Raw genomic sequence first — 25,774 nt, forward strand, 5'->3', positions numbered from 1 at the left:
CACGTGCAGAATGTGGCTTGGCATTATCTTGCTGAAATAAGCAGGATGTCCCTGAAAAAGACGTTGCTTGGATGGCAGCACATGTTGCTCCAAAACCTGTATGTACCTTTCAGCATTAATGGTGCCTTCACAGATGTGCAAGTTAATAAGAGATGCTGGCTTTTGAATATTTATATTTTCTTAAAAATATAACTATAAATATAAATATAACTATTTTTCTTAAAAATATAAAACTTCTTAAAAAATAAAATATATTCTGTAATTATACATTTACAGTCATTTCTTGACAATTTTCAAATATAACATGTTCTGGATGTTAATTTTGTTAGATGCTCTACATTATTCTGGGCACAGCAAAAAATTTTTTCACAGATTCAGAATGATTAATTGTACCTATGAAGTTTTAGAATAGCACCATCATAACAGCATCTTTTTAACATGTACCATTATGTTAAAGAAAACAATGATTCCAATTGTATTCTATGTAAAAGTAACAAGATGTGATTTCCAAATTGATTTGGTCGGTTTCTATTAGTTAAATTATGCAATGTAAAAAGCAATGTAAAATCCAGGTTTAGATATTCAGGCTGTGATTAATCCAGGTTTAGATAAACAGGCTGTGATTAATCCATGTTTAGACACTTATACTGTGATTATTCCAGGTTTAGATATTCAGGCTGTGATTAATCCAGTTTTAGATAAACAGGCTGTGATTAATCCAGGTTTAGATAAACAGGCTGTGATTAATCCATGTTTAGACACTTAGACTGTGATTATTCCAGGTTTAGATAAACAGGCTGTGATTAATACATGTTTAGACACTTAGACTGTGATTATTCCAGGTTTAGATAAACAGGCTGTGATTAATCCAGGTTTAGATAAACAGGCTGCGATTAATCCATGTTTAGACATTTAGACTGTGATTAATCCAGGTTTAGACACTTAGACTGTGATTAATCCAGGTTTAGATACTCAAGCTGTGATTAACTGAAAGTAAGTCTACTGAAAGGAATGTAAAGTGTGGACACACTAATTCCTGAAATATCAGATTTAACATTTAGCTGTTAAAGATTAGGTGTAATTTTCTGTTAAATATTTGGTGCCTCACCTGACTACACCTGAATAACAATGAGTCTGCCAGCTGTCTCTCAAACTCTGGCAGCACCATAATCTATCACCCCATCAGTAATCGTGAGGAAAAGAAGAGAAACATTGATGGCTGATAAGCATGGCCGTTAATGAGCTGAGGGAACTCTGATTTATGTCAATGGTGATGTCTGAACACAGAAAGCTAATAATTCTCCCAGCGGTTGGCTAATCAGATACTGTAAAGGTACTGTAAGGGACAGCTGTTTCCCTCCTCTGCCACTAGCTATAATGTTGATTGCTTATTAAACAGTTAGCTTTAATAACATCGCCCAGAGAAACCAGGACATACACATATACTGCATCTGCATCCTCTAACAGCACTAATGGAAATATTAAAGGCAGTGAAATAATCACCTTTGTACCATCTTATGCAATCTAACATATTTTGGTTTTTGGTCATTTTAGAAATATTTTTGCAAGGTTCATATTTTCATGAAGGATAGACTGAACAAGATGAATACTTGAGTATTTCTTAATTGCATTGATACTTGTTTTCTTACATAATATTCAGAAACATTGTCTTTTATTAACCCTTCAGACTGAAAAGAACTAGACTTGGCTCCGTTATTACTGTCGTGGGCTGGAGGTTAAGGAACCAGCCTTGCGACCAGAAGGTTGCCTGTTTCATCCTGTGAGCCGACAGTACGTGATTGAGGTGCCCTTGAGTGAGACACCCCCAACTGCTCCCTGGGCACTGTGGATAGGGCTGCCCACCACTCCAGGCAAGTGTGCTCACTGCCCCCTAGTGTGTGTGTGCTCACTAGGGTGAATGTGGTGTTTCACTGCACGGATGGGTTAAATGCGGAGGTGAAATTTCCCTGTTATGGGACTAATAAGGATCTCTTAAATTGAATAAAAAAAAAGAGAATTTTTTGGCAATTACTTAATGATGGCCATAAAAGACAGAAACGAGATTGATTGATTACTAAATGGTACTAAAGTGGCAAACAGCGTTTCAACACAGAGAACTTGTCCATGGCATGTTAGTTTGTTGGGCTGTGGCTTAGTCTGTTGAAGGGTTTTCAGGTAAAGAAGCATCCTCAGTTGCTCGTTTAGCCGCCGCAGAGCTAAAAGATGGAGACATACACAGATAGTAGAATAGCTAATCAATTTAGCTGATTACTAGAGGAAATAAAAGGTTGCAAATCTTTACAAATGTAGTGTAAAACTCTGTGAAATACCTTCTAGAGCAAGACTTTATCAGTTATTTCACTTTCTGTGGAATTGAACTTGGAGTCATCAGTGGTATATACAGTTAGCTTCATTCAGTAATTCTGCTAAACCATGAAAACACATCACAAAGATTTTTAATGATCACATCTTAAACATCTGTAGCTACTTGTGTCAGTGGAAATCCATGGAGACATGAGATTACAGCACATCTGTTTCCTTACCCAATATAACATTACAGCACATCTGTCTCCTTATCTGACATAACATTATAGCATATCTGTCTCCTTATCAGATATAACATCACATCACATCTGTCTCTTCATCCGATATAAAATTACAGCACATCTGTCTACTGTTACAGCACATCTGCCTCCTTATCCAGTATCACATTACAGCACATCTGTTTCCTTATCCAGTCTTACATTACAGCACATCTGTCTCCTTATCCAGTATCACATTGCAGCACATCTGTCTCCTTATCCAATACCACTTTACAGCACATCCGTCTCTTTATCTGATATAACATTACAGCACATCTGTCTCAGCATATGACGTAATGTTACAGCACATCTGTCTTCTCATCTGACATAATGTTACAGCACATCTGTCTCTTTATCTGACTGACATAATGTTGCAGCACATCTGACTCAGCCTCTTTGGGGCATCCATCATACAAAGGAATGTATGAATGTGTTTGTTACAAATTAAAGACTGAAATAATGTCTATAACAAACAATCATACTTAATATTATGGTTAAATGAAATGTCAATATTATGTTTTTTGAGGTGGCATTTTGAACAAGCATTCGAGTACTCATAACGATTCATAGGAATTCAATAGGTATTCAAAGCCTGTAAAATGCTGTTCAGGCCAGCCCTAATTTTTTACACAAACAAAACTCTACTAAAAATCATCTATCATTTATGAAAAATTCAGCTAAAAGCGATGAGAGTGCAAACCGTACAACTTACCTATTTATAGTGTTAATTGTAACAGATTGGGGGGGTGGGTTTAAATATTCATTAGATATGTGTCTGGTGAATCACTGCAAAACAACATTGAGTACAATTCTATGTCGTTTGAATGAGGCAAGCTTTCCAGCCTAAAACATAAAATACTTCAATCAAAATAAATGTAATTAGTGAAAAGAGGCTCTGTCAAACCCTGAAAAATTCATTTACGAACAACATAGATCAGAAAATAACATCATAAAACTGAGACACTTTATTGACATGGTGTCATTATGTTTTTGATGAATGAAAATTTCCAATATATAAATTGTTTTCTGGTGTTACTGTTTATCTTGGGATGCTTATTTGTAACAGCATATTAAACCAACCCCACTGTGTGGATGCTGTACTTTAGCCTGGCTAACACTCATTCTGAGCTGTTCATCTGTTTCTAAACACTGCTATATTACACACATCAAGAGGAGATCAGATTAATAGAGGAGTGAATTATGCCACATGTACACACACAACTCAGTAATCAAATACAATTACAATGAGAAATGTTGTTCATTGTATAAAAACAGTCTTCAAGGTGAATCTGGAGAAACATCTGTCTGATTACTGTCACAATTCCTAGATGATGTTACCACAGCAATACAAGAAGGCAACCTGGGCCGGATTTACAAAAGCTTTCTTAAGAAAAAACTTGCGAAGGTTCTTAAGACAAATACTAAGACGTTCATAAGAATGGGTGTCATTCACCATTCTTTTCCTAAGTTTCATCTTAAATACATTCTTGAGAAAGATCCTAAGAAAAAGTCTGTCAGATTGTTGACGTGTTCTTAAAGCACAGAACTGTTCCCACCATTGTGCTCTTGGGTGTATGTGGATTCTGTTCTTACCTAAGAACAAACCCCACATAAGATAACACTGGTGAATGTCAGAGTCTTCGTAAAAACTGCGTAAGTGGGTTTTAAGAGGAATTTTTTCTTAAGAACAGTTGGAGAATTAGGCCTCAATGTTCTTAAATGCAATTCTCAAAAAAATCTCAAAGTTTTCAAATATTCTCTCAATTATTTCCTTTATTTTCTTAAGAAAATCTCTTTTCTTATTTTGGCTTCGTTATATTTATATGTTATATGTTATGTTATATATATATAAATTTGCATTAACTGTTATTTCCGTTATTTAGTTTAACCCATTTGAAACATCAACATAATTAAAACATTTCAGCAAACAAACCCCAGAGCTGATGGTGGAAGAAACAGCCAACAGGAAAAAAAAAAACATCCTTGGAAGACACAATAAATGTGGAGTGACAGTGAAAGCAACAGAAGAGGATGAGGAGCTGCAAAGGCAGTGCCGAGTTTGATAAATTTAGATTTTCACCTTGTCAGCTCTTACAGCCTGAGACGAGTGTGAGGCTCTCTTAAGTTTAAGAATTTGTCTTAAGAAAACAGTTAAGAAAAAACTTTGATAATTCTTAAGAAGTTACTTGCAAAATCATAACTTTTTTTTAAGAATGTAGTTAAGAAAAAAACACACATAGAAGACGACTTCGGCTCAGTCCCATTTCTTATTTTTACCCCTACCCCTTGTTTTTCAAGTGTCACCTGTTCCTCGGAACTGAGTTATAGGGTAGCGGTTGAAATCTTTCCTCTGAAATGGGACCCTCAAATAAAAAGAGCATCACTTCATTAACAGCTACTAGCGCTGCTCTGTACGCGACCCTGCCCGTCTGCAGTGACAGCAGAGGAGGGTAAAGTTCAGCTCCTCACTGACCCCCACCCCCCACCCCCCATTCTTCAGTGATATGAAGCTGAAGTCAGATTTTCACCAGCTTCTTTTCCCATTCCACCTTAAATGGAGCAGCAGTTACATTCTGGTGCTTCAGGTATCAGAGGTGGAATGGGAAATTTAGCACTAGCTATCAAGACATCGGCATTCTATTAGTGTGGGTTTTTTTTGTTTTTTTTATGCTTCTTATGAAGAAAAAGACCAAATCACATTGAAACGACAGTAAGATAAGATAAAACAATGGTTTTCGTAATTTTTTAACAGAGAAAATTCTCACATTTCTGTGTTTCTTTGGTCGCTCACGCAGCCGTCTTGCCAGTTTGTCTTTTTTTTTTCTCATAACACTTTGGAGTGAGTTTGTGAAAAACCACCATTTGGAGGGTCATGTAACCTTAACACTTTACCCAGCTCTCTATCTCAACAAGAATCCAGACACCCTACCCCTAGACGAGGACACGTTAAATGGAGGGGTAGGGCTAAGTAGTAGGGGCAAGGGGTGAAATGGGATTGGCCCTTTATTTCTTAAGACATTTTCATGAATCCGGCCACAGAAGCAGATTCTACTTGAATCTGTTTAACTACATAAAAATGCTGTGCTACATTTCCCCTGCGTTAGGCTGTCCCCCTCACTCTTCTACTTTGGGGAAACTCACTCTTGTTCAGTTTGCCCCCCGATCCAGAGCAAAAAACTCTGAAAATGAACTGCTATGTTTTCACTCGACTCCAGCAAGGGTTTCACAGGCACGAAAGCTTCACAGGCATGAACAGGCACTTAATTTCACGCACCAACATTCTCTTCATTTAGGGAACATCTGTAAGGATGTCATGATTCATGCTTTTTGGTCTGTTGTAACAGTAGACCTCAGCCTTGTGGCAAAACTTATTCAGAAACTTTTTTTTCTTTTTTTTTTAAAAATCGGTTTTCAAAATGAGACGGAGTCAAAAACTGCGGGAGTTGTCAGTTCTAGCCTTGTTTTCCAGGCAGTTGCATCATAAGGAAAAGTTACATAACCAAACTGGAGTCAGCCGTCCAATTTAGAAGGATCTGCTTCTCTCATTTTCTTCTAATGAATCAAATAGCTAGATATACAACAGGGCAAGATTTACAGCTGTGAGCTGGTCCTCGTGCTCAGGGCTCATTGTGGAACTAGAAACAAGACTAAGCTTTGAGTAAATAACAAGTTTATCTTGATGTTACTGTGATATAGGAGGCTCCTCTTTTCTGAAAATGAAAGGAATAAATCACCTCCAAACAGACTGCAGTCTACTGTAGCTACATACTTCACTTTAACCATCCATATCACAGAATCAGTGCTCTGCTATTCTACTAGCATTGTGTAACTCTATTACAATAACAGCAATTAATCTATTCTTTGTGTTACTACGAACAGGAGCTATAACAGAATAAAAGTGAATACAGTATGCCAAAGTTCATTTTACCATATCATGGATACTGTAATAATCACTGCTGTTGGAAGAAAAACTCATATCTCTGTTGGTCATTTTACAGTTTTTGACAATCAGAAAATATCTGTTGCCTGAAGTTTTATGATGAATGTACCAAAAGAAATGGCCCAAAATGACTTGGAAAATATTCTGGTTCTACTGATTTACATTAAGAGCAAAATATGTTTTTTCATTCTCCTGTAAAGTTACTATTTTTGAGATACAAGGTTTTTTCAACAACAGCAGTATGGAAGCCACTTCCCACCAGGAAGAGGAGAAAACATCGCCTATGCTCTCTGATTCTGGAAGCAGTCTATAAAATTTTTACTTAGTTTATCAAACTAACATACTAACTAACAATAGTTCTTCAAGGGTTTGTAAGTGAAGAAAATGGTCCTATATAGAACCATGAACGCTCAAAGAACCTTCTGCAGTGTTGTAACATCAAGCTTGTAATAATAGAAGAACCCTTTTTGATGCTATATAGAACCCTTTTCAAAAAGGTTCTTTACAGTACATTTCTCCATCAATCTAAAGAGCGCTTTCATCACAGGACCATTTTCTTTCCTGAAGAACCCTTAAAGAACCATAATTTTTATGTGTGCCAAACTGACTTATTGTCTTAATTCTTACTTATCTTGAAATTTTACATTACAACACTGAAATAACTACATATTTGCTCAAAATCTATACTGACATTTACAATTTAACTCACGCTTTCAAAATAATGACTTATTATTCTGAAAGTATTGACTTACTTTATTTTGTCTTAATAACTCAATCATTTGAGAAGAAAATACTTTTTTTTTATTTTATAAAAGCTGAGAACAAAAACAGATTTTCCTCTCCATTCTTTGAGAATGGGCTTCCAAAGTAACAAGCCCAAAAACAAACAACCCAGAGAAATTCTTATAAGGTTTTTTATACTTTTATTTACCCTGCATGGGAAATTTTCCCTTTTGCTACCAATTATGTCCAATCTGGGAGCACAGCTATTATTAATATGAATATCAATAATAACAAAAATAGTACTTTTTGTATATCTTGGTATAATATTATTATTGTAGATGGTTGAAAATGTCATGATCTTCCTTCCACAGATCTCACGGACATTTTCATTGCTGTTTTTTTTTTTTTTTTTTTTTTTTTTCCTGTGTCAGCTTTTTCCAACAAACCCCTCCAGCGAATGTTGACAGTAGGATTCAGACACCCAGTTTGGGCCATCATTTTTCAATCTAAACAGCTCATGAACAGAGACACCAGTCAGCATCTGTCTGTCCTCCAACATCACATCATAACCTTATTTAGCACTCCTTAACTTCTTACTCTCCAGTGTATATTTTGGTTTTTCCAACTGAATTTTCATGACCAAATCATAAAGCAAATTGTTCAGTGACTGCATGAAATAAATGTACATTTTTATTTTATTGGTTTATTTTTTTTGGTAAAAATTCCCCTCAAATTAACAGAACATGTGTTTTATGATCATACATATAACTATAGGCTTACAATTTACTGCCGAAAGCCAAAAATCTCAGACGCCCTTTGTATTTTTTTATAAAAGTAATGTTTACACAGCAGATCAATGAAGAGATGCCGTCTGTTTATAGTTTATAGCCCAGATTTGTAGAAAAATGGGTCGACTTTCAGTAAAAAACAAACTGTGAGTTCCACTTCTTTTATTATAAGGGTTTAAAATGACATCACCATCTATTTGACTGGAAAGAAGAGTTACAGCCTCATACAACGCCCAGCTTCTGAACGTAGCTTATGAATTATGAAAGTTATGAAGAATACAACCAAGTGCATTTTGGAACCAGCAGTGGTCTCAAGGAGCTTAAGAGGCTAACATTGTAGTCTGATTACATACTGAGGCTTATTATTCAGTAACTACAGGGATTTCAATGCAAACCAGCTGAGCTATATTTAGGTTCCAGAAGTGTGTAATAAAACTTTGGGCTAACCGGTGCTCTTGGCTACTTAAGGGGTTAATGCAAATCCCAGCCCACCACCTGAGCCCCTTTTTAGCCTCCTGCAATTAGCATACTGAATTCTCTGATGAGTAGTAGCTGCACAATTTGTGATGCATTCAGGAGAGAGCAAGCTGAACCACTTCATCAAAATCCCACCAATCTATCATGACTGAGCAACACAGGGAAAAAAAAATGTAAATAATAAAAAAATTAAAAAGGGCTTCTGCATCCCTTCCTGCCTTTTGGTCTAATAGAATCTGTTTCAATCTTTTCTCTGCTCTGTAATTGTATAATTTAATACTGTGTAAGACTTTAATCTCTGAAGTGATGTACAGAGCAACATTTTCTCTCTCTCTGGCTCTGTTTAATTGGATTTGTGTTCAACTTTCTCCCCTAATGGCTTCTGTTGTGCTCCGGGCTCCTACGGGCCTCGCCATGAACAAAGCGAATCGAAAACCTACACCGTGCTCGAGTTACTCGTCAGGACGTTAAGGAATAGCATGAAAATTTGTATAAATGGAAGCCTCACGGCTGTGGTGCTGTCTAATTTGTCCGTCAATCGACAGAACCCGTGAGGACCACAGGGACAACCGCACGATCAAACTCTTAATGCCAGAAACACAGATTCAAGGAGCCACTTCAGTGAATAAATACATTAGCCAGGGTGCTAAAGTGCAGCTGAGAGTGCTCACTGAGTGTCAAAGAGGTGGAACAAACGTGTGGCACCGCATAGGCTGTGACCGTTTACAGAAGCAAAAAAGAAAAAGGTGAAATCATCTCATATCTACTGAATATATCTAATATGCCTCATTAAAAGATTGCTGTACGCATAAAGTTATTTAACTTCAGTTTCTTCATTTTAACTTATTACATCATTTTATTGAGAGAAACGAGTAGCCAAGTTTACATGCAGCCTGATAATCCATTAATGATCTGACTAAGAGCTCAATCAGAAAAGAACATGTCCATGTAAACACCTCAGTCAGAGTAGACTAGTCCTGAATAGACTAGAAGAGGGTAATCCTGTACATACTGATGTTCTTATTTTCCAGGAGTTTTTTTTTTAATTACTGAAAGCTAGACTCTAAATTCAGTTAATTTACAGTAAAATTCCAATAATTTACTGACTACCAGTTGCATTACCTTCATGCACCATATTAACAGTAAATAACAGGAAAATAGCAGCTGTACAGTGGTGTCAGTAGGTGTTATTCTGCTGTACACTTACAGTAATAGGCTGTAATTAAAATACAGAAAGCTCCTGTATTTTTACAGAACTACTGTAAATGCAGTGCCGCTCAGTAACCAGTACATTTACATATAAAAAATATCTATTTTTTTCAGACGTGTAAATGATATATTTTGTAAAAATGTGAATAAGGTAAAAGGTAAACTAAAATAATAATTTTGCACTGGAAATGTTTTTTATTAAAATATGTACATTTTTATAACTTTCAGTTGCTGTCATAACCGGTGTAGAAAAGAGGTGAAGAAGAGGGTGCAGGCAGGATGGAGTGGGTGGAGACGGGTGTCAGGGCTGATGTGTGACAGAAGGATAGCAGCAAGAGTGAAAGGGAAGGTTTACAAGACAGTAGTGCGTCCTGCTATGATGTACGGTTTGGAGACTGTGGCTCTGTCTAAAAGACAGGAGGCTGAGCTGGAGGTGGCGGAGATGAAGATGCTGAGATTTTCGTTGGGAGTGACCAGGATGGACAAGATTAGAAATGAGCAGATCAGAGGGACAGTGAAGGTGGAGCAGTTTGGAGATAAAGCCAGAGAGGCCAGGTTGAGATGGTTTGGACATGTGTTGAGGAGGAATATTGAATATATTGGTCAAAGAATGTGGGAGATGGAGCTGCTGGGTAGAAGGAGAAGAGGTAGACCTCACAGAAGGTTTATGGATGTAGTGAAGGTGGACATGGAGATGGTTGGTGTGAAAGTAGAGGAGGCAGTGGATAGGGCAAGATGGAGGCAGATGATCCGCTGTGGCGACCCCTAAAGGGAGCAGCCGAAAGAAGAAGAAGAAGGAGTTGCTGTCATATCCCATAATCCTGTGCAACACAAAATCAACCTCACAGTAATTTGCTGTGTTATTAGAGAAAATATCTTAAAGTGAGTTGATTTCACGATGAAATGATGAATAGTGTTTATTGTGGAAAACTAGCGTTCAATATTGTGAAATTCAGGCAATAATTATCAATGTGGGTTTTTAGTGGCCATATACTTACCCAAACACGCCTCCTTGATTTCTGTCTTATCTGTCCGTTGTATAATCTTCACGACGATTATCACAGCCAGAGGAGTGAGGAATGATATAGCCTGAATGAGAAAAGGAGAAAAAGTTTACTGTCAAGCCATCACTGCACCCAACACTACTTCTGCCTGTTTTATAATTGTGTATTTGCACCGTTTTAAGCCTGTGTATACTCTGGGGATGAGTATTTTTATAAGTGCTTCTGAGAGCTACCTTCTAGTGGGCCTTCAGATACATATCATTTTTATATCTTCAGGCATTTTTATATTTTTACGGAAAATTAATTCAGAAGATCAGAAACAAGTTCCCCAGAGGACCCTCAAGCAGCCACAAATAACAAATACATGTCATTTGAACAAAACCCCTTCAAAATCATCAAGCTAATATTTGAGCTTGGTTGGATTAAATGTGAGGTTCATTAGAAATACACAGAAAAACTGCCGCACCACCAGAGCATCTCTGCCGCTAATACGCCACAAATTAACAAAAGACAGTTAATTGGCCAAATCGCGGGTCTGAATAGGAGTTGGCTCTTTGCTCAGAGAAGGTTCCAGAAGCTCCCTTACAGCTCGCTGTGAGCGTTCCACTGCTCTGAGGGTTCCCGCTGGGCTGTAACTCAACTTGAATGAAATGAGCTGCCACAGCCTGAGCTTTTGTAGCCCCCTCGACTCTCCCACACAGCGCCCAAAGACTTTCTGTTCGCTCACGGTCTGTCACTTGATGGGAGACCGGGGCTTTTTTCCTGTGCCCAGTTAATTACTGGAGTGTTTATTACCTTTACTGCCCACTCAGTACCTGCGTGGCTCCTATGAGCTGTGATGAATGACAGAAGGGTGAGAGGCTTTGTGGCATGTCAAATAAAACCCAAATCACCAAAACTCACTCGGCTAATCGCCTTGTTTACAGCGTCACTAATGATCTGAAGCCAAATAAAAGGATAAACACATTTTTTAAACACTGCTGGTCTTTTCTGACAGGCAGGTCGTGCAAAGATAACACAACACAATCCAAATGAATGAAATGGTCGTAATTTGTTTTGGCTTTATTGTCTAATTATGAGGAAAAAAAACATAACATAAACATTTGTTTGCTTTGTTGGTTTGAAGTTAGAAACAGACCAGAAACAGAACTTTTAGCGCACATTTGCCATATAAATAATTGCATTCATCAATTTGTCGTTGTTGTTGTTGTTCAATGTACTCAACTCTTACACACTTGTGTGCAAAAGTTTTAACACCCCAGGTCCATGGCATATTTCTAAGTGCTAATAAAGTTATTACATCCTCTATACAAAAATTATATTTTCTGCTCATTTTAGCGCACAATTTCTATTTATTTGCCACAGAGCCTCTAAGGGGCTGTGGTTAAAAACAAAAAAAAGTTTATGATTCCCTTGCAAATATTCTGCATTAGCATGCAAATGGTTTGCATTCGCCTGTAATGCTGTGTTTTGTTTAAGCTCAGAGATGAAGCAGCTCACTGAATTTTACATTTACATTTATGGCATTTGGCTGACGCTCTTATCCAGAGCAACTTACAATTTGATCATTTTACATAGGCAGGCCAAGGCGGTGTTAGGAGTCTTGCCCAAGGACTCTTATTGGTATAGTGTAGGGTGTTTGCCCAGGTGGGGATTGAACCCCAGTCTACAGTGTAGAAGGCAGAGGTGTTACCCACTACACTAACCAACCACGCCGATACGTTGAACTTGGATTAAAATCTAAATACATAAAGCTAAAAAAATCTAAAGCTTCTCAAAATCAAACATGATTCTGCTGTTAGTAATTCAAACTGAAACTGAGGCCGACTGTCCTCATACAGTAAAAGCTACATTTACAGACGCTGCAGAGAACAACTGCTGAATAAATTCAGCACAGGTTGGCCAAACTGGGAAAACGGCTTTTAATGTTAATGATGTTAAAAATAAAGCTCTAATGTAAGTAATGTCATTGGGCACTTCTGGTCCTACCTTTGCTTTCTGTCTGATGAGCATATATTTTGCCAAGGAATGCAAAACATTTGCGAGTGAACACAATGTCATTAACTTTTCTGTTTTTTTTTTTTTGTAACCACAACCCCTTGCTTTTAACATATTGGAAAAAAACATGAAATATAAACTGTGTCATAACTTTTGCACAGGCTGCATTTTATAGACAATTGGTTAAATTCACCAAACAGCAATTGTGCAATAAAATGTGTTCTCTGTAGAGGATGTTTTCACTTATTTACACAACATCAACAAAAACATGGAATTTCACCAGGGGCGCATAAACTTTAGCAAATTATGTAGTATAACGCTGCTGTTGGAAGAAAACCTTGTATCTCCAAAATGGTAACTTTTACAGGAGAAGGAAAAAACATACTGTACTTTTAATGTAAGTCAATGGAACCATACTTGTTTTTCTGTCATTTTGGGCTGTTTCTTTTGGTCCATTCATCATTAAATTTACACATAATGTAAAGGAGAACAGGCATTTTCCAATTATATCAAAAACTGAAAAATGTCAAAAAATGGAGATATGAGGTTTTCTTCTGACTGGCCAAACAGACTCATTTGTAGTCGCTTCCTAGCTGTGTATACACCCCTCTAAAGCTGTTAATAACGCTACACATTAGGGACACCCAAGAGGAAGTCCTCAATGAATGGGGTGAATGAAGCTAAATTGCTAAAAACTAAAAGATAAACATTTTTTCCAGCCACTTATGGGGAACTTATTTTAATTTTGAAAACTAGAAAGCTAAAATTCCTGGTGTGGTGATTGATTCAGATCTAACATTTAATCAACATATAGGTAATATTACAAGGACAGCGTTTCTTCACCTCTGAAACATTTCAAAGTTAAGAAATGCATTATCCCTACATGACGCTGAAAAATTGGTACATGCCTTTATAACTTACTGTAATGCATTATTGTCAGGAAGACCCAACAGGAACCTAAATAAACTTCAATTAGTTCAGAATGCTGCAGCTAGAGTACTCACTAAAACCAGGAAATTTGATGGACATAGAGGCTTATGGTAAACTGAGACGTTGGTGCTGTTGACCCACCACTTCACGTGATCATACAGGTTTGTTGACGGTGGAATGGGGGGATCCCAGTGTCTCAGGGTACTCTCATATCTATATGTTTCCTTCTGGTTCTCTCCTTTTAGTTCATGCTGTTATAGTTAGATCTGCTGGAGTCACCAACCACACTCTGGAGGAAATCATATTTATTACAGTCATACTCCTGACCAGAACTAATTTTGTCTCTTTACTCTTCCTGAGATAATGACTGCCCTCCCATCCGGCTGAAGACTGACCATCAGGGCCCCCCCCACTTTACCAACCTGCTCTCCTGTTCATGTGTGCTGCAACACCTTCAGTTACATCACTGTGCCATCCAGATGTACAAGCATTGAGATAGGATGGGACCTTTTCAGCTCACTCCCACTTTTCATAAAGACTCAGAAACTGCCTCAGTCAGAGACTGCCTCAGTCAGAAACTGCCTCTACCAGTGCAGTTTCTAAAGCTTTACCCTCCAGTCTTCAAACAGAGATCCTCTTAGCTTCTATTTGGTATTTAGCTTATTAAATTGTAAATACTGTTTGACCAGAGGAGGATGGGTCTCCCCTTGTGAGTCTTGGTTCCTCCCAAAATTTCTTCCTCCAGACTGAGGGAGTTTCTCCTTGCCACCGTCGCCTCTGGCTTGCTCACTGGGGGATATGTTGTAACTGTGTGTTTTCAAACTTCTGTAAAGCTGCTTTGTGACAACATCATTGTAAAAAGCGCTATACAAATAACTTGAATTGAATTGAATATTTTAGAATACACAGAAAACTCACCAGTATGTTTACATTTTTCTACAACAAGTGGGCTTTGGGCAGTAAGACGCTAAACCTACTACTACTCAGTGCTGAGTGACTAGCATTACGGCTACTGAGTACTGATTGGTTTGCTTGTTCTGCTGAAAATAACTGCATTTTCAGTATAAAAATGATACACTTGCACTTCGTCTATTTCACAGACCCGTCACTTTTCATACAAACACACATTGGGCCTCATTCACCAAGTGTTCTTAAGAAAAAATTTCTTCTTAAAACCCATTTATGCAGTTTTCACAAGATTCTGACATTCACCAATTTTCATATTTGAAATTTGCTCTTAGGTAAGAAAAGAATCTAAACACACTCAAAAGCACAAACAATTCTGCAGCTTAAAAGCACCCCATAAATCTAACATAGACTTTTCCTTAGGACTTTTCTTAGAACACATTTAAGAAAACACTTACATTTCCAAGATATAAGTGAATGAGGCCCATTAACCACGTCAAGAACAGAGCCAAAAAGTCATGTCAGTAATGAAATGCTGTATTCATTTTTTCCTTTTGATTATGTAGACTGAGAGCTCTGTCTATCACACCTGCAGGGAGCCATGCTCAGCATCAAAGCAGTATCACTCACCTTCATGCCACAAAGCTCTAATGTGATTGCAAGCGTAACACTTAGTACTGCACTAATTCCTCCTTCACAGGTCGGTCAGAGGCAAGGATGGACTGGGATCGAAAATTGGACCTGGACTTTTGCCCAGACTGACCCACCATAATTGCCTAGACACCAACCATCATTAAGCGGGCAATCTATTCTCACTGTTACATTTAAACAAACTGTCTGGATTATTAACTTACAAAAAGGTTCTATACAGTAAAAAGGTGGGGGAACTAAAAAAAGTTCTTTAAAGAACTATATACAATCAGTTTACCATCATAGAAAAGTTGCATTTCACCATGCAAAGAGCTATTTATGCCTTTAGATGGTTCTTTCTTTGGGTTCTATATGGGTGATTCTGTAAAACTGGTTAAAATCAGAGTTGACAACACATTTTTTTTAACTGACTTGGACTTATCTTTTTGCTGTGAGAGGCGTTCTTCCCATGCTGTTATTTCGTCATAACGGCACATTTTTTTCACACCGTCTCACTCCTCTGAGACGCCATTCCAAAGCAACAATTTTGACAGCTGTAGGAGTCATTTGAACACTTTTACTTCTTACTTTGGGCACAAACACAAACACTTTTAAAATGACATTTGACCAACAGCTGATTTGGTCAGACTCTGAAGATGAGACGACACTAAATTCCCAAACTGTCATCACCACTGAGCAGCTTTTCAGTCAGCAGCTGTGACAGAAGAACAGCTAAACAACCTGGAATCAGCCAGAAATGAGCCTAATACCATTCACTAAACTAAATGGGCTGTAAGAAGCTTTACAGACTGAATGGAACAAAACAACATTAATACTGATCTGGAAAAAAACTGACAAAACAAATGGTATTGGGGTCGTTTCTGGCTGACTCCAGTTTGTTTAGGTTCTTCTGTCGCAGCTGGATCAGACACAGCAGTGCTGCTGATACTTTGTTACCCCCTTTTACCCTGTTCTTCAGTGGTCAGGACCCCATGGGCCCTCACAGAGCAGTAGAGGATGACCAACACAAACGGTGCAGCAGCAGATGAGCTATCGTCTCTAACTTTACATCTACAAGGTGGACAGACAAGGTAGGAATGTCTAATAGAGTGGACAGTGAGTGGGCACAGTGTTTAAAAACTCCAGCAGCACTGCTGTGCCTGATCCAGCTGCAACAGAAGAACCTAAACAAACTGGAGTCAGCCAGAAATGACCCCAATACCATTCGCCAAACGTGTTGTCTCGTCTTCAGAGTCTGACTAAATCAGACTGAGCCATAAAACTGCTGCAATATCAAGTTCAGCTCAGTTTTGTCAGTTTTTTTCCAGATCAGTATTAATGTTGTTTTGTTCCATTCAGTCTGTAAAGCTTCTTCCAGCCCATTTAGTTTGGTGAATGGTATTGGGGTCGTTTCTGGCTGACTCCAGTTTGTTTAGGTTCTTCTGTCGCAGCTGGATCAGACACAACAAAGTATCAGAGAAACAGATGGACTACAGTCTGTAACTGTAGAACTACAAAGTGCACCTATAGAGTAAGTGGAGCTGATAAAATGGACAATGAACGTAGAAACAAGGAGGTGGTCATGATGTTACGCCTGCCTGGTGTATACTGGCTCCATACTTCCATGTTTAATAGAGAAAGCCTTTGGTGCTTTCACTCTATACTATTTTCCAGCCTGGCACCTAAGGTAACCTCAGCATGAGCTTTTCATTTTGTTTTCTTAGTAAATCTACTTTAATATTTTAAAAGTGAGGTGTAACCAAACGGCAGCCTCTCGAAATGAATGACTACAACTGATCTCATTTCTTTATGACTGTCTATGAAAACAAACCTTGGTAATTAATAGCCCTGAAGCATATACGCTACTTCTTGACAAGCTGTTCGTCTCTTGGACTGCAGCCAGGGAGCAGCTGAGGATGCAGGAACACGGCAGAACTTTCGTTGTCAGCTTCAGCTAGAGTCACAGACACCAATATCCCAGATGTACTGCACTACTGAACATGATAATGTTTTGCCTGAAAGTATATGAAAACTCCTGCCTCGTTTAATGTGAGCCAGCAAAGTCATTATTCATAGCTACTCCTATTACCCAGATTTTACGACCACTGCGGGAGACCGAGAGGGCTGTGATTTGCCAGCAGAAGATCTACGAGAAATATTCAAACATTAGTCTGACGATGCTGAGCTTCCTGACCTTTTCCTGACCACATCAGTCTTCTTTTGCCAGTACCTTAAGGAAACACCACTGCTGCTGTTGTGCATTGACATCACAGCCTAAAGCATCCTCTCCATCTTGTGAAAAGTATAAAATGACAAAATACATAAGTTTCACTGCAAAACGAATCATCTACAGCAACCTTGGATATTATAAACTAGCTACAGCAGAGGTGCCAGAGTTTTTCTGTGAGTCAGCAACTCCACTCCTTTGTATCTATAAAGGAAAATTTACAGCCCACAAAGCACTTCGGTGACATTTCAATACGTTTTTAAAAAGATGTAAACATTGCTTGAAGATGTACTGTTCAATTACCCGTACATATACAGAAGCTGCAAAAACCTGATTTTGACTTCCTGTTGTTGTGACATCACAATAAAAATACATTTACACCAGGCATCACATTCTGACCACCTCCTTGTTTCTGCGCTCATTGTCCATTTTATCAGCTCCACTTACTCTATAGCTGCACTTTGTAGTTCTACAGTTACAGACTGTAGTCCATCTGTTTCTCTGATACTTTGATATGCCCCTTTAACCTTGGTCTTCAGTGGTCAGGACCCCATGGACCCTCACAGAGCAGGTACTATTTGGGTGCAAATCAAATGGTATGAATAATGATAACAGCTCAAGCCGTTGGAGATTTTCTGCCACTTTTCAAGCAGGAAAGATACAGAATGTTCCTCTAATGTGAGAGTTTTTACTGTTTAATTTGGGGATTATATTCCGGTTCCCACCCAGAGGCCTGCGCTCGTGCTTTCCACCCGAGTAAGATGAGTCTGTCTGTGATGAATCGTTTAGGGGCAGATTTACTAAAGCCTTTCAATTATAGCAACACGGTAAGTAACTGGATCATGACTAACACCTTATCCAATCAAAGGCTCTGGGCTTTGCTCAAGCTGTGTAAGGCGTATAGCGCTGCTAAATCATCAGACTTTAGTCAGAAATCATCACCACTCACCCATATTTCAGTCTAGAGATGTATGAAAGAAGCCACTGACCTTTACAAATAATCCCCACCAGAACATCTCAGAACTTCACATCTGACAGATGTGAGCCCAGAGAGAATGGAAATCTACACTAACAAAAGATCAGCCTGAGCTGCTCAAGGTTTGATGCGCCTTCAAGACCGACGCAGGCGGCATCCTCTGTCATGAAAAATGAAAAAATGTATTATCCATTTATCAACTGTCAAGCATCCTCTGGAGGATCAGATGGAGAAAGATCAGAGGATTGAGCTTTCAGTAACTGTCAATAAGCTTAAGAAAAACTTAGCTGAAAGTGAGCGTGAAATGTGAATGATGTACAAGAGCAACTCTGGAGAAACAGACCTCTGAGGACATTTTGTAGCTCGCCATTATCATCAGCACGAGTCCAAACTGGTTTTGTCTAGGACTTTTCAAAAATCAACCCTATTGACCAGAGGTTCCCAACTCCTGTCCTCGACAATAGCATCAGGCCATAAATCTCATTTATCAGTCCAACTCTCCTCTGAGACCAAGCTCATCCCAGAGTCCGGGAAATGATGTCACATTGTTTTTCAGGTTTTTGATATAGTTCTGTAGTATATTTAGACATACACCAAACTTAGGTCTCAAATATACATTTGTGGAATTTTAATATCAATATTGTTGATTAGCGAATATTATCGAGGCAATTCTCAGAACCTCCATCAGGCTTGACTGGGGTGTAGGCAATGTTTATATTTATTATAAAACTTTCAGTGACTAAGGAACCCAGCTAGCTGTTTTGATTGCTAGCAACCTTGCATTTTCTCAGTCGTTTATTTTAAAGGCACCTCTTTTGTCAAAAAAATCATGTGTTTGTTTTCTCACTGTATTTACTAATAACATTAGATTAGATTAAGTGACCCTTATTAGTCCCTCAATGGGGAAATTTCACCTCCTCATCTAACCCATCCATGCCCAGAGTGGTGGGCAGCCCTATCCGCAGCACTCGGAAAGCAGCTGGGGGCTGGGCGCCTTGTTCAGGGGCACCTCAGTCATATACTGTCAGCTCAGGGGATTGAGCTGGCTCCCTGACCTCCAGCCCATGACTGCACATGCCACCCACATGGTGGCTTGAGTGTTTTAATATACATATATATATATATATATACATATATATATATATATATATATATATATATATATATATATATATATACACCTTGACTCAGATCTAGGATGTATTATTTGAGTGTTCCCTTTATTTTTTGAGCAGTATATATATATATATATATATATATATATATATATATATATATATATATATATATATATATATTTAATGCAAGAATTTAGTTTTTTATTTAAAAAATGCAGAATGAAGAACCTAGGGCTCTATGTCCAATACCACCCCAATAACTGGCAATAACAGCAACAGTGCCAACTCCTCTCCGGAGCTTCAGATAGGTTCTACAGGTCAAGTAAGCTTCAGGAATAAGATCTACGTACAGACCCTTCTCATCCTGGAGGTCCCACTGCCCTACACATTTTTGTGTTTTCCTGCCAAAACACACCCACATTGACTCAGGAAGGGTTTATTAATTAGCAGATTAGTTGGATCAGGTGTTGGGAGCAGGATAAACACTAAAATGTGCAATGCAAAGGATCCAGGACCAGGGATGGGAATTATTGCTACAGACCTCTGAAGTGTTGCATCATTCCTATTCGGAGTCATTCCCATTTTAGGAACTTCTAGTCTAAACAGTTTTCTCTATGAGGAAATTAGCTGCATTTTTTTAGATTAGTCAGTGCTGCACCCTGTGCACCCAGCTTAGAACATATAATTTCAGTGGATTATGGTTCAGTTATGTTCCCTGACTAAAGATATTGAGATGCACCCTTGAGGGAACCACCCCAGTGACAAGACGGGAACTGCCCCAGTGTCAGTTTGCTACCTTTATTTCTGAGTGCAAACATTTTGCTTTATGTATATTTCCAACCTGAATGTTATTGGACCCTCAAAATAAGGTTATTTATCAAAACAAGTCAAAACAAGAATGGACGCAAGTGAATACTGCCAATTGATATGATGTTGTGTGAAAGTAAATCTACTATTAAACACTGTTATAAACCAACACCAGCTACTGAAACTGTAGGATTCTACCACCAATGTAACTTCTCTACCACATTTGACAAAATGGTTTGTGTGGGGTACTTTGGTGAGGTTTCCAGTCTTGCGATGTCAGTTCAGTGTGCATCAATGTTAGCTTGCATGTAGCAGTGTTGATATTTGAGCTCCTTAAAACTGCATTATATATGCTTCGGGGATTTGGGGACCTCTCTGGTAGACATGTGTAATTGCATGCAGATTAATCTGATGATTGAAAGAGAATTCAACGAGAGCTCAGTCAAAACTTGGTGAAGGGTGCATCTTCTGAGGATGGGAGTGAATCATCTACTGTTGTCATCACATTTTCATCAGTATGATGTTGATTCTGAGATCATTTGAGACAGAAACATTGAGCCAGACTTTCTTTTTGAACCGCTAATATGTAAAGACACAAAGTGGTGTGAAAAACTCCCGACTCAATGCCTCTGACTTGTGAAATGATCATTTCAGGCTTTACAGGGCGACTCCCAGCAACACACATTCCACATATTTTTGTCAGTTTTTATTCTACTAGCTCAGTAATTATACTTCTTTCAATTTTAACAAAAATGACATAGTGGAGCTTTTTTTCATATCAGGTTTGGAATTTTTTTCTTTACTACTTGGTACAAAAAAGGCTGTTTAAAAAAAAAAAAACTATACATGTTTCCCATAAACAAATCAGTGTAGGACAAGATTTACCTAATATGGACATAACATGTGGTTGATTCGTGTAGTGATTAACACCTCTGCCTTCTGCACTGTAGACTGTGGTTCAATCCCCACCAGAGTAAGCACCCTACACTATACCAATAAGAGTCCTTGGGCAAGACTCTAGATAAGAGCATCTGCCAAATGCCATAAATGTAAATAACACTGACTACAGCAAGACACAACATCAGAGGTCTACTGCACTCCATGGTTAACCGACAAGCTCCAAAGCCTTTACATTCCATCCTGCATACTTTTCCCTCAGACTATCATCATGGTAATTAAGACATGGTGTTAAGAAGTTGAAATAGGAATGCTGCTACACACAAGCTAACACTCCTTCACATTGAACTGCCATCATAAGACTTACTTTCATCCTAAAGTTCACTGGTATTTGGAGAAGAATGTACACAGGACAAAACATACTAACTGGGATGTTTTCTTTTCTTACTGATTATCTCAAAGAACAGGCAACAGCTGAAGCCCTCACAATTTCTAGGTTCTGACTGTGACACCAGACAGGCACAGATCGCTGCCAAACCCATAAGCGCCGCTGCCTCAGCCACCTCACGCCTGTCTAACTCTCAGTACCTGCCACCAACAAGAGTTCAGCACCTCGGAGAGCGACAGAGACCACGCAGTGAGAAAAAGAACAGATGGTAGATACTAATAAACCCCACCCTCTACAGGCCGGGAACGCCAACTCAGAGGATAAGAAAGCCAGTTTGAGACTGACTGAGGAGAGAGCTAACCCCTCCCACACTCACTATTGTCCTGCTCTTTTCTCTTTCATTTCTTCCTAAAGCGTTACATTAGCTGATCTAATTCTAAACCTCAGTACCTTAGGTCTGTGGTGTCTCAAAAGTCATTTTTGTCACTTATGTCATGTGTAGAACGCAGGTTTTAGAGTCTAAATCCATATTTGGAGCTGGATTGGCTAATCCAGGGTGGTGCTGAAATTTAAAGAGTAACTACACTATAACAGCTGAAATGCATTGTTTTGTAATAATTGCTTGAAATCTTTCCAAACTGTAAAAATAATATTTTTATCATGGTCATTTCACCTCTGCAGTGCCTCTCTGATTCAACAGATGACTTGTCTTCATAAATATGAAAGCAGCTGGAGGTAGCTGGCTCATACTGTTAAGGCTCAAGACGCACTGCCTGATCAGAAACACCCTCCCTGGTCAAAGATGGGGATGGTAGTCGAGAAAAGTCTTCAACCTTGTAAGACCTTGAAGTCACAAAAGTGCTGTTTGATTCTGTCACTCTCCATATTATCTGGTAGCTAACATACACTACAGATCTGCAGTGTCCATAATCTGCTGAGTAATAATTCTGGAGTGAATTACCTTCTATAATTTGCCAAACTCTGAAATCCTCAGTACTAGTAGTCCTGCTCAAATCCACGTCACAGTAAAACAACAAAAAACACTATGATTACACCATTGCTTTGAACAGGTGTCGCTCTGCCCTGAAACGGGATGTAAAATCCCCTCCTTCGTTTTATTGGTATCATATTTGCCATTTAGCCACACAATATGATGGTATTTGGAAGTGTGCCGTTTGTTGCATATTGCTGACGTAATGACACCATGATGTTTTGATCCAGGCTATTTGGGGAAATTACAGAGATCCTTTATGCCATACAAATCAGCCAGTCAAATCACACATAGATTACATTACTAGACATCAAACTAATCCAGCTCCAATAGGGCTTAGGGCTGTGTTTACATTATGATGGTAGACGGTTGACAGCAATCTGGATGATCTATTGTTATTACTCCTCTGTAGAGGTCATTTTCTCAATTTGTTCATATCCTCTTAAATCCTCCTTTAAAGGCTCTTCATTGAAAATGATCCTTATATGTTTCATATCTAAATGCTCCATTATCTTCATCACTACTATCTAAACCCTCTGCAGCAGCTTCAGCAACTGTAAACTCTCTGATGCCATTTCACACGAGTCTCTGATGTGGACTGAATGAAGAATGAAGGGTTTCTGGCATTACGGTCAGTCCTGAGTGATTTCCTTGGTCCGTTGGTCAGTTTCACACAAAATGTACAAAACACACGAATCCACCAGCTCCACACACTGAGAGGCAGATGCCATGTATCTCAGCCCCTCTTCATAGGCTCATAACTCTGGATGTGAGTCTCCTATGACCTCGTGATAAGATGGAAAGGGCGGCTCTACAGATTCAGGAAGGGTTTCAACTGGATTTCTGAGCTGGATCATCACAAAGACACAGACATAGATATAGAAATTTCAAATTTGAAGTACAGGTGAGTTCATGGAGGGTTAATTGAGCAACAATTAGTAGGCATTCTGCCCATGTATTTGATACTGTATGAAACTAGTTCATACTCCTGAATGTGCAGCATTTATGCAGTATTTACAGAGAAAAAAGCAAACGTCTCTTTCCTTCCTACACATGCTGTATATTTGAAGGTGGATTACTCCAAATGGTGGATCACTCAAAAATGGATGGAGATATTGGAAGCATGAAAGATTACATACATATTTGGCTGTCAGTTTTGCATCAAAGAATGTTTGTCAACAAAGAGTGCACCAGAAGTTCAGCTGAATATCTTTGGTTAAAAAAATGTCACTTTGGATTTTTGACTGAAAAAGAAAAAAGCCTGAAATATTTGACCACAGAAAAACTAACCAAAGATAAAATAGGACCAAAATAAAGTGTCACAAATTAAAGTCACAAATAATTTGAATAGTAGTGAAAATGTAGTAGTGAAAATAGTGATTAGAAATGCATTGTTTTCTTTGATCTCCTGTATCGTTCAGCACACTCACATTCAAGCAGTTTAGGCAGCAGAACAACAGTAAAACAGTCATTTCAGTCTAACAATTTCACGGGTTCTACAAGGAACATCATACATGAGATTTATAGTCTGTTCATGTCAAGCATCAAGAGGAGATACAAGGTCTCACTTTATAGTAAGTGTCTCTAAGAACTTCTCCACTACAGGTTTGATTTCACTTGAAAATGCATAACACAGAAAATAACAGAATCAGAATGGAAAGTAACAATTAAAGTTATTAAAATTAATGAAGTCACTGCAAATCTGTTAACGCCATCCATACTCACAGTTTATGGAATAATTAAAACATTCATACACCACAGACAAACATCCTGTAGGATGTTTTGGTGGGAACATTACAGATAAAGTTGGCACAGGAATATTCAACATTCACCTTAAATGCAGAGCGATTTTTCGTTTCATTTGACGGTTATAAAACATGCCTTTCAAATATTCCTTCATCCACATACAGACATAAACACAATGAAACACACAGCAGCAAATGTCTAGCATCTAATTTAAGTGCAAAGAAAATATAAAATAATGTAATTCATGCCTTTGGATGACTATCTGTTCTTTGTTGTTGAGGACAGATTCCACCAGAGGATTCATGGCACACGCTAGCCTACATTCTGTAATCGCTGTAAGTTTATTTTAAGTAAAGTGTTTGTTTACTGTCAGCTTTTATTCTTTAGGTTTTTGGATCAGCGCATCCTGAATTTAAGTTTTGGCCAAACATCACTGTGATTCAAAAAAACTAATTTCATCTCCCTACCCTTTTCCGAGTAAACGACCGCCCACCTGTCCAGCCGGACACTGATGGATGACTGACTGTCCAGCTCTCCTGCTACTGATTCAATAAGCTCTCCTGATTTGATTCAATAAGCATTATTTTAACTCTCAGAAGTCCTAGTGATGGCTGTGGCATTGATTTTCCAATATTAGATCTCTCACAAATTCTATTTTTGATGTGGCAGTAGAATTACACCCCTGCAGGATGTTTTGGTGGGAAAAACTTAATTTATTAACATATCTCTCTCTTTCTCATTGAATATTTCCTGAGCTTGTTCATGTCCTGAGTTTACTCCAATCATCTTTTTGAATGCTGTCCATGCAGCTCAGCTTGCTTGGAGAATTCTCAGGATTCAAATGAATGTCCCAGCAATAGAAGTACAACTGTGCTTGGAGAATCTTTGCCTCGACTTGTTGGCCTCGACTTGTTTCAGACTTTCTGCTGTGGCGCGAAGCTCCTGACTGTGAGAAGCTGTCTGAGGTGTGATGCACTTCGTAGGCACTTTTTTTTTTCATCAAGTCTGGGTGATCCAGCACACTGTACTTACGAACATGACTCTCTTGGGGATGCGATCGGATTCCACCAGAGGATTCTTGTAGAGCCACAGCTCCTCGGGCTGGATCACTCTTTCAAAGGGTTCCAGAAATTCGGTGAACCTGCAAGAAGCACAGAGTTACTCATAAATGCAGCTACACGTTCAGAGAAAAGAAATCAATCAAAATGTGATTTTATAACTGATATGCAATGCATAACCACTCATCTTAACACAGAAACATTCCCTACACCTTTTTACATTTATGAAGAATATAAGATGACATCACTCTGTGTGCATTATTACAATAAACGCAAATGACCCAAAAAAGATTAAGAGTAAAAAAGAGTAAATATTCATTTCTCCTGTCATTCTGTAGCAATTCTTATCATCACCAGCAAGACAGGGCGACACACATCA

General features: G+C 38.5%; 1 protein-coding gene across 1 annotated transcript in view; it reads right to left on the reverse strand.

Moving 5' to 3' along the window:
• The window catches only part of plpp4 (phospholipid phosphatase 4), a 163,029-nt gene that overhangs the window by 68,367 nt on the left and 68,888 nt on the right, over positions 1–25,774 (reverse strand). The window contains exons 2-3 of the mRNA XM_017694051.2: positions 25,370–25,478; positions 10,718–10,808 (exon numbers count right to left, since the gene is read on the reverse strand). Of these exons, the coding sequence (XP_017549540.1) occupies positions 10,718–10,808; positions 25,370–25,478 (200 nt within the window). The remainder of the gene's footprint in view (positions 1–10,717; positions 10,809–25,369; positions 25,479–25,774) is intronic.

Source organism: Pygocentrus nattereri, chromosome 5 (genome assembly GCF_015220715.1).
Source record: "Pygocentrus nattereri isolate fPygNat1 chromosome 5, fPygNat1.pri, whole genome shotgun sequence".
In the NCBI taxonomy this organism is placed as follows: Eukaryota; Metazoa; Chordata; class Actinopteri; order Characiformes; family Serrasalmidae; genus Pygocentrus; species Pygocentrus nattereri.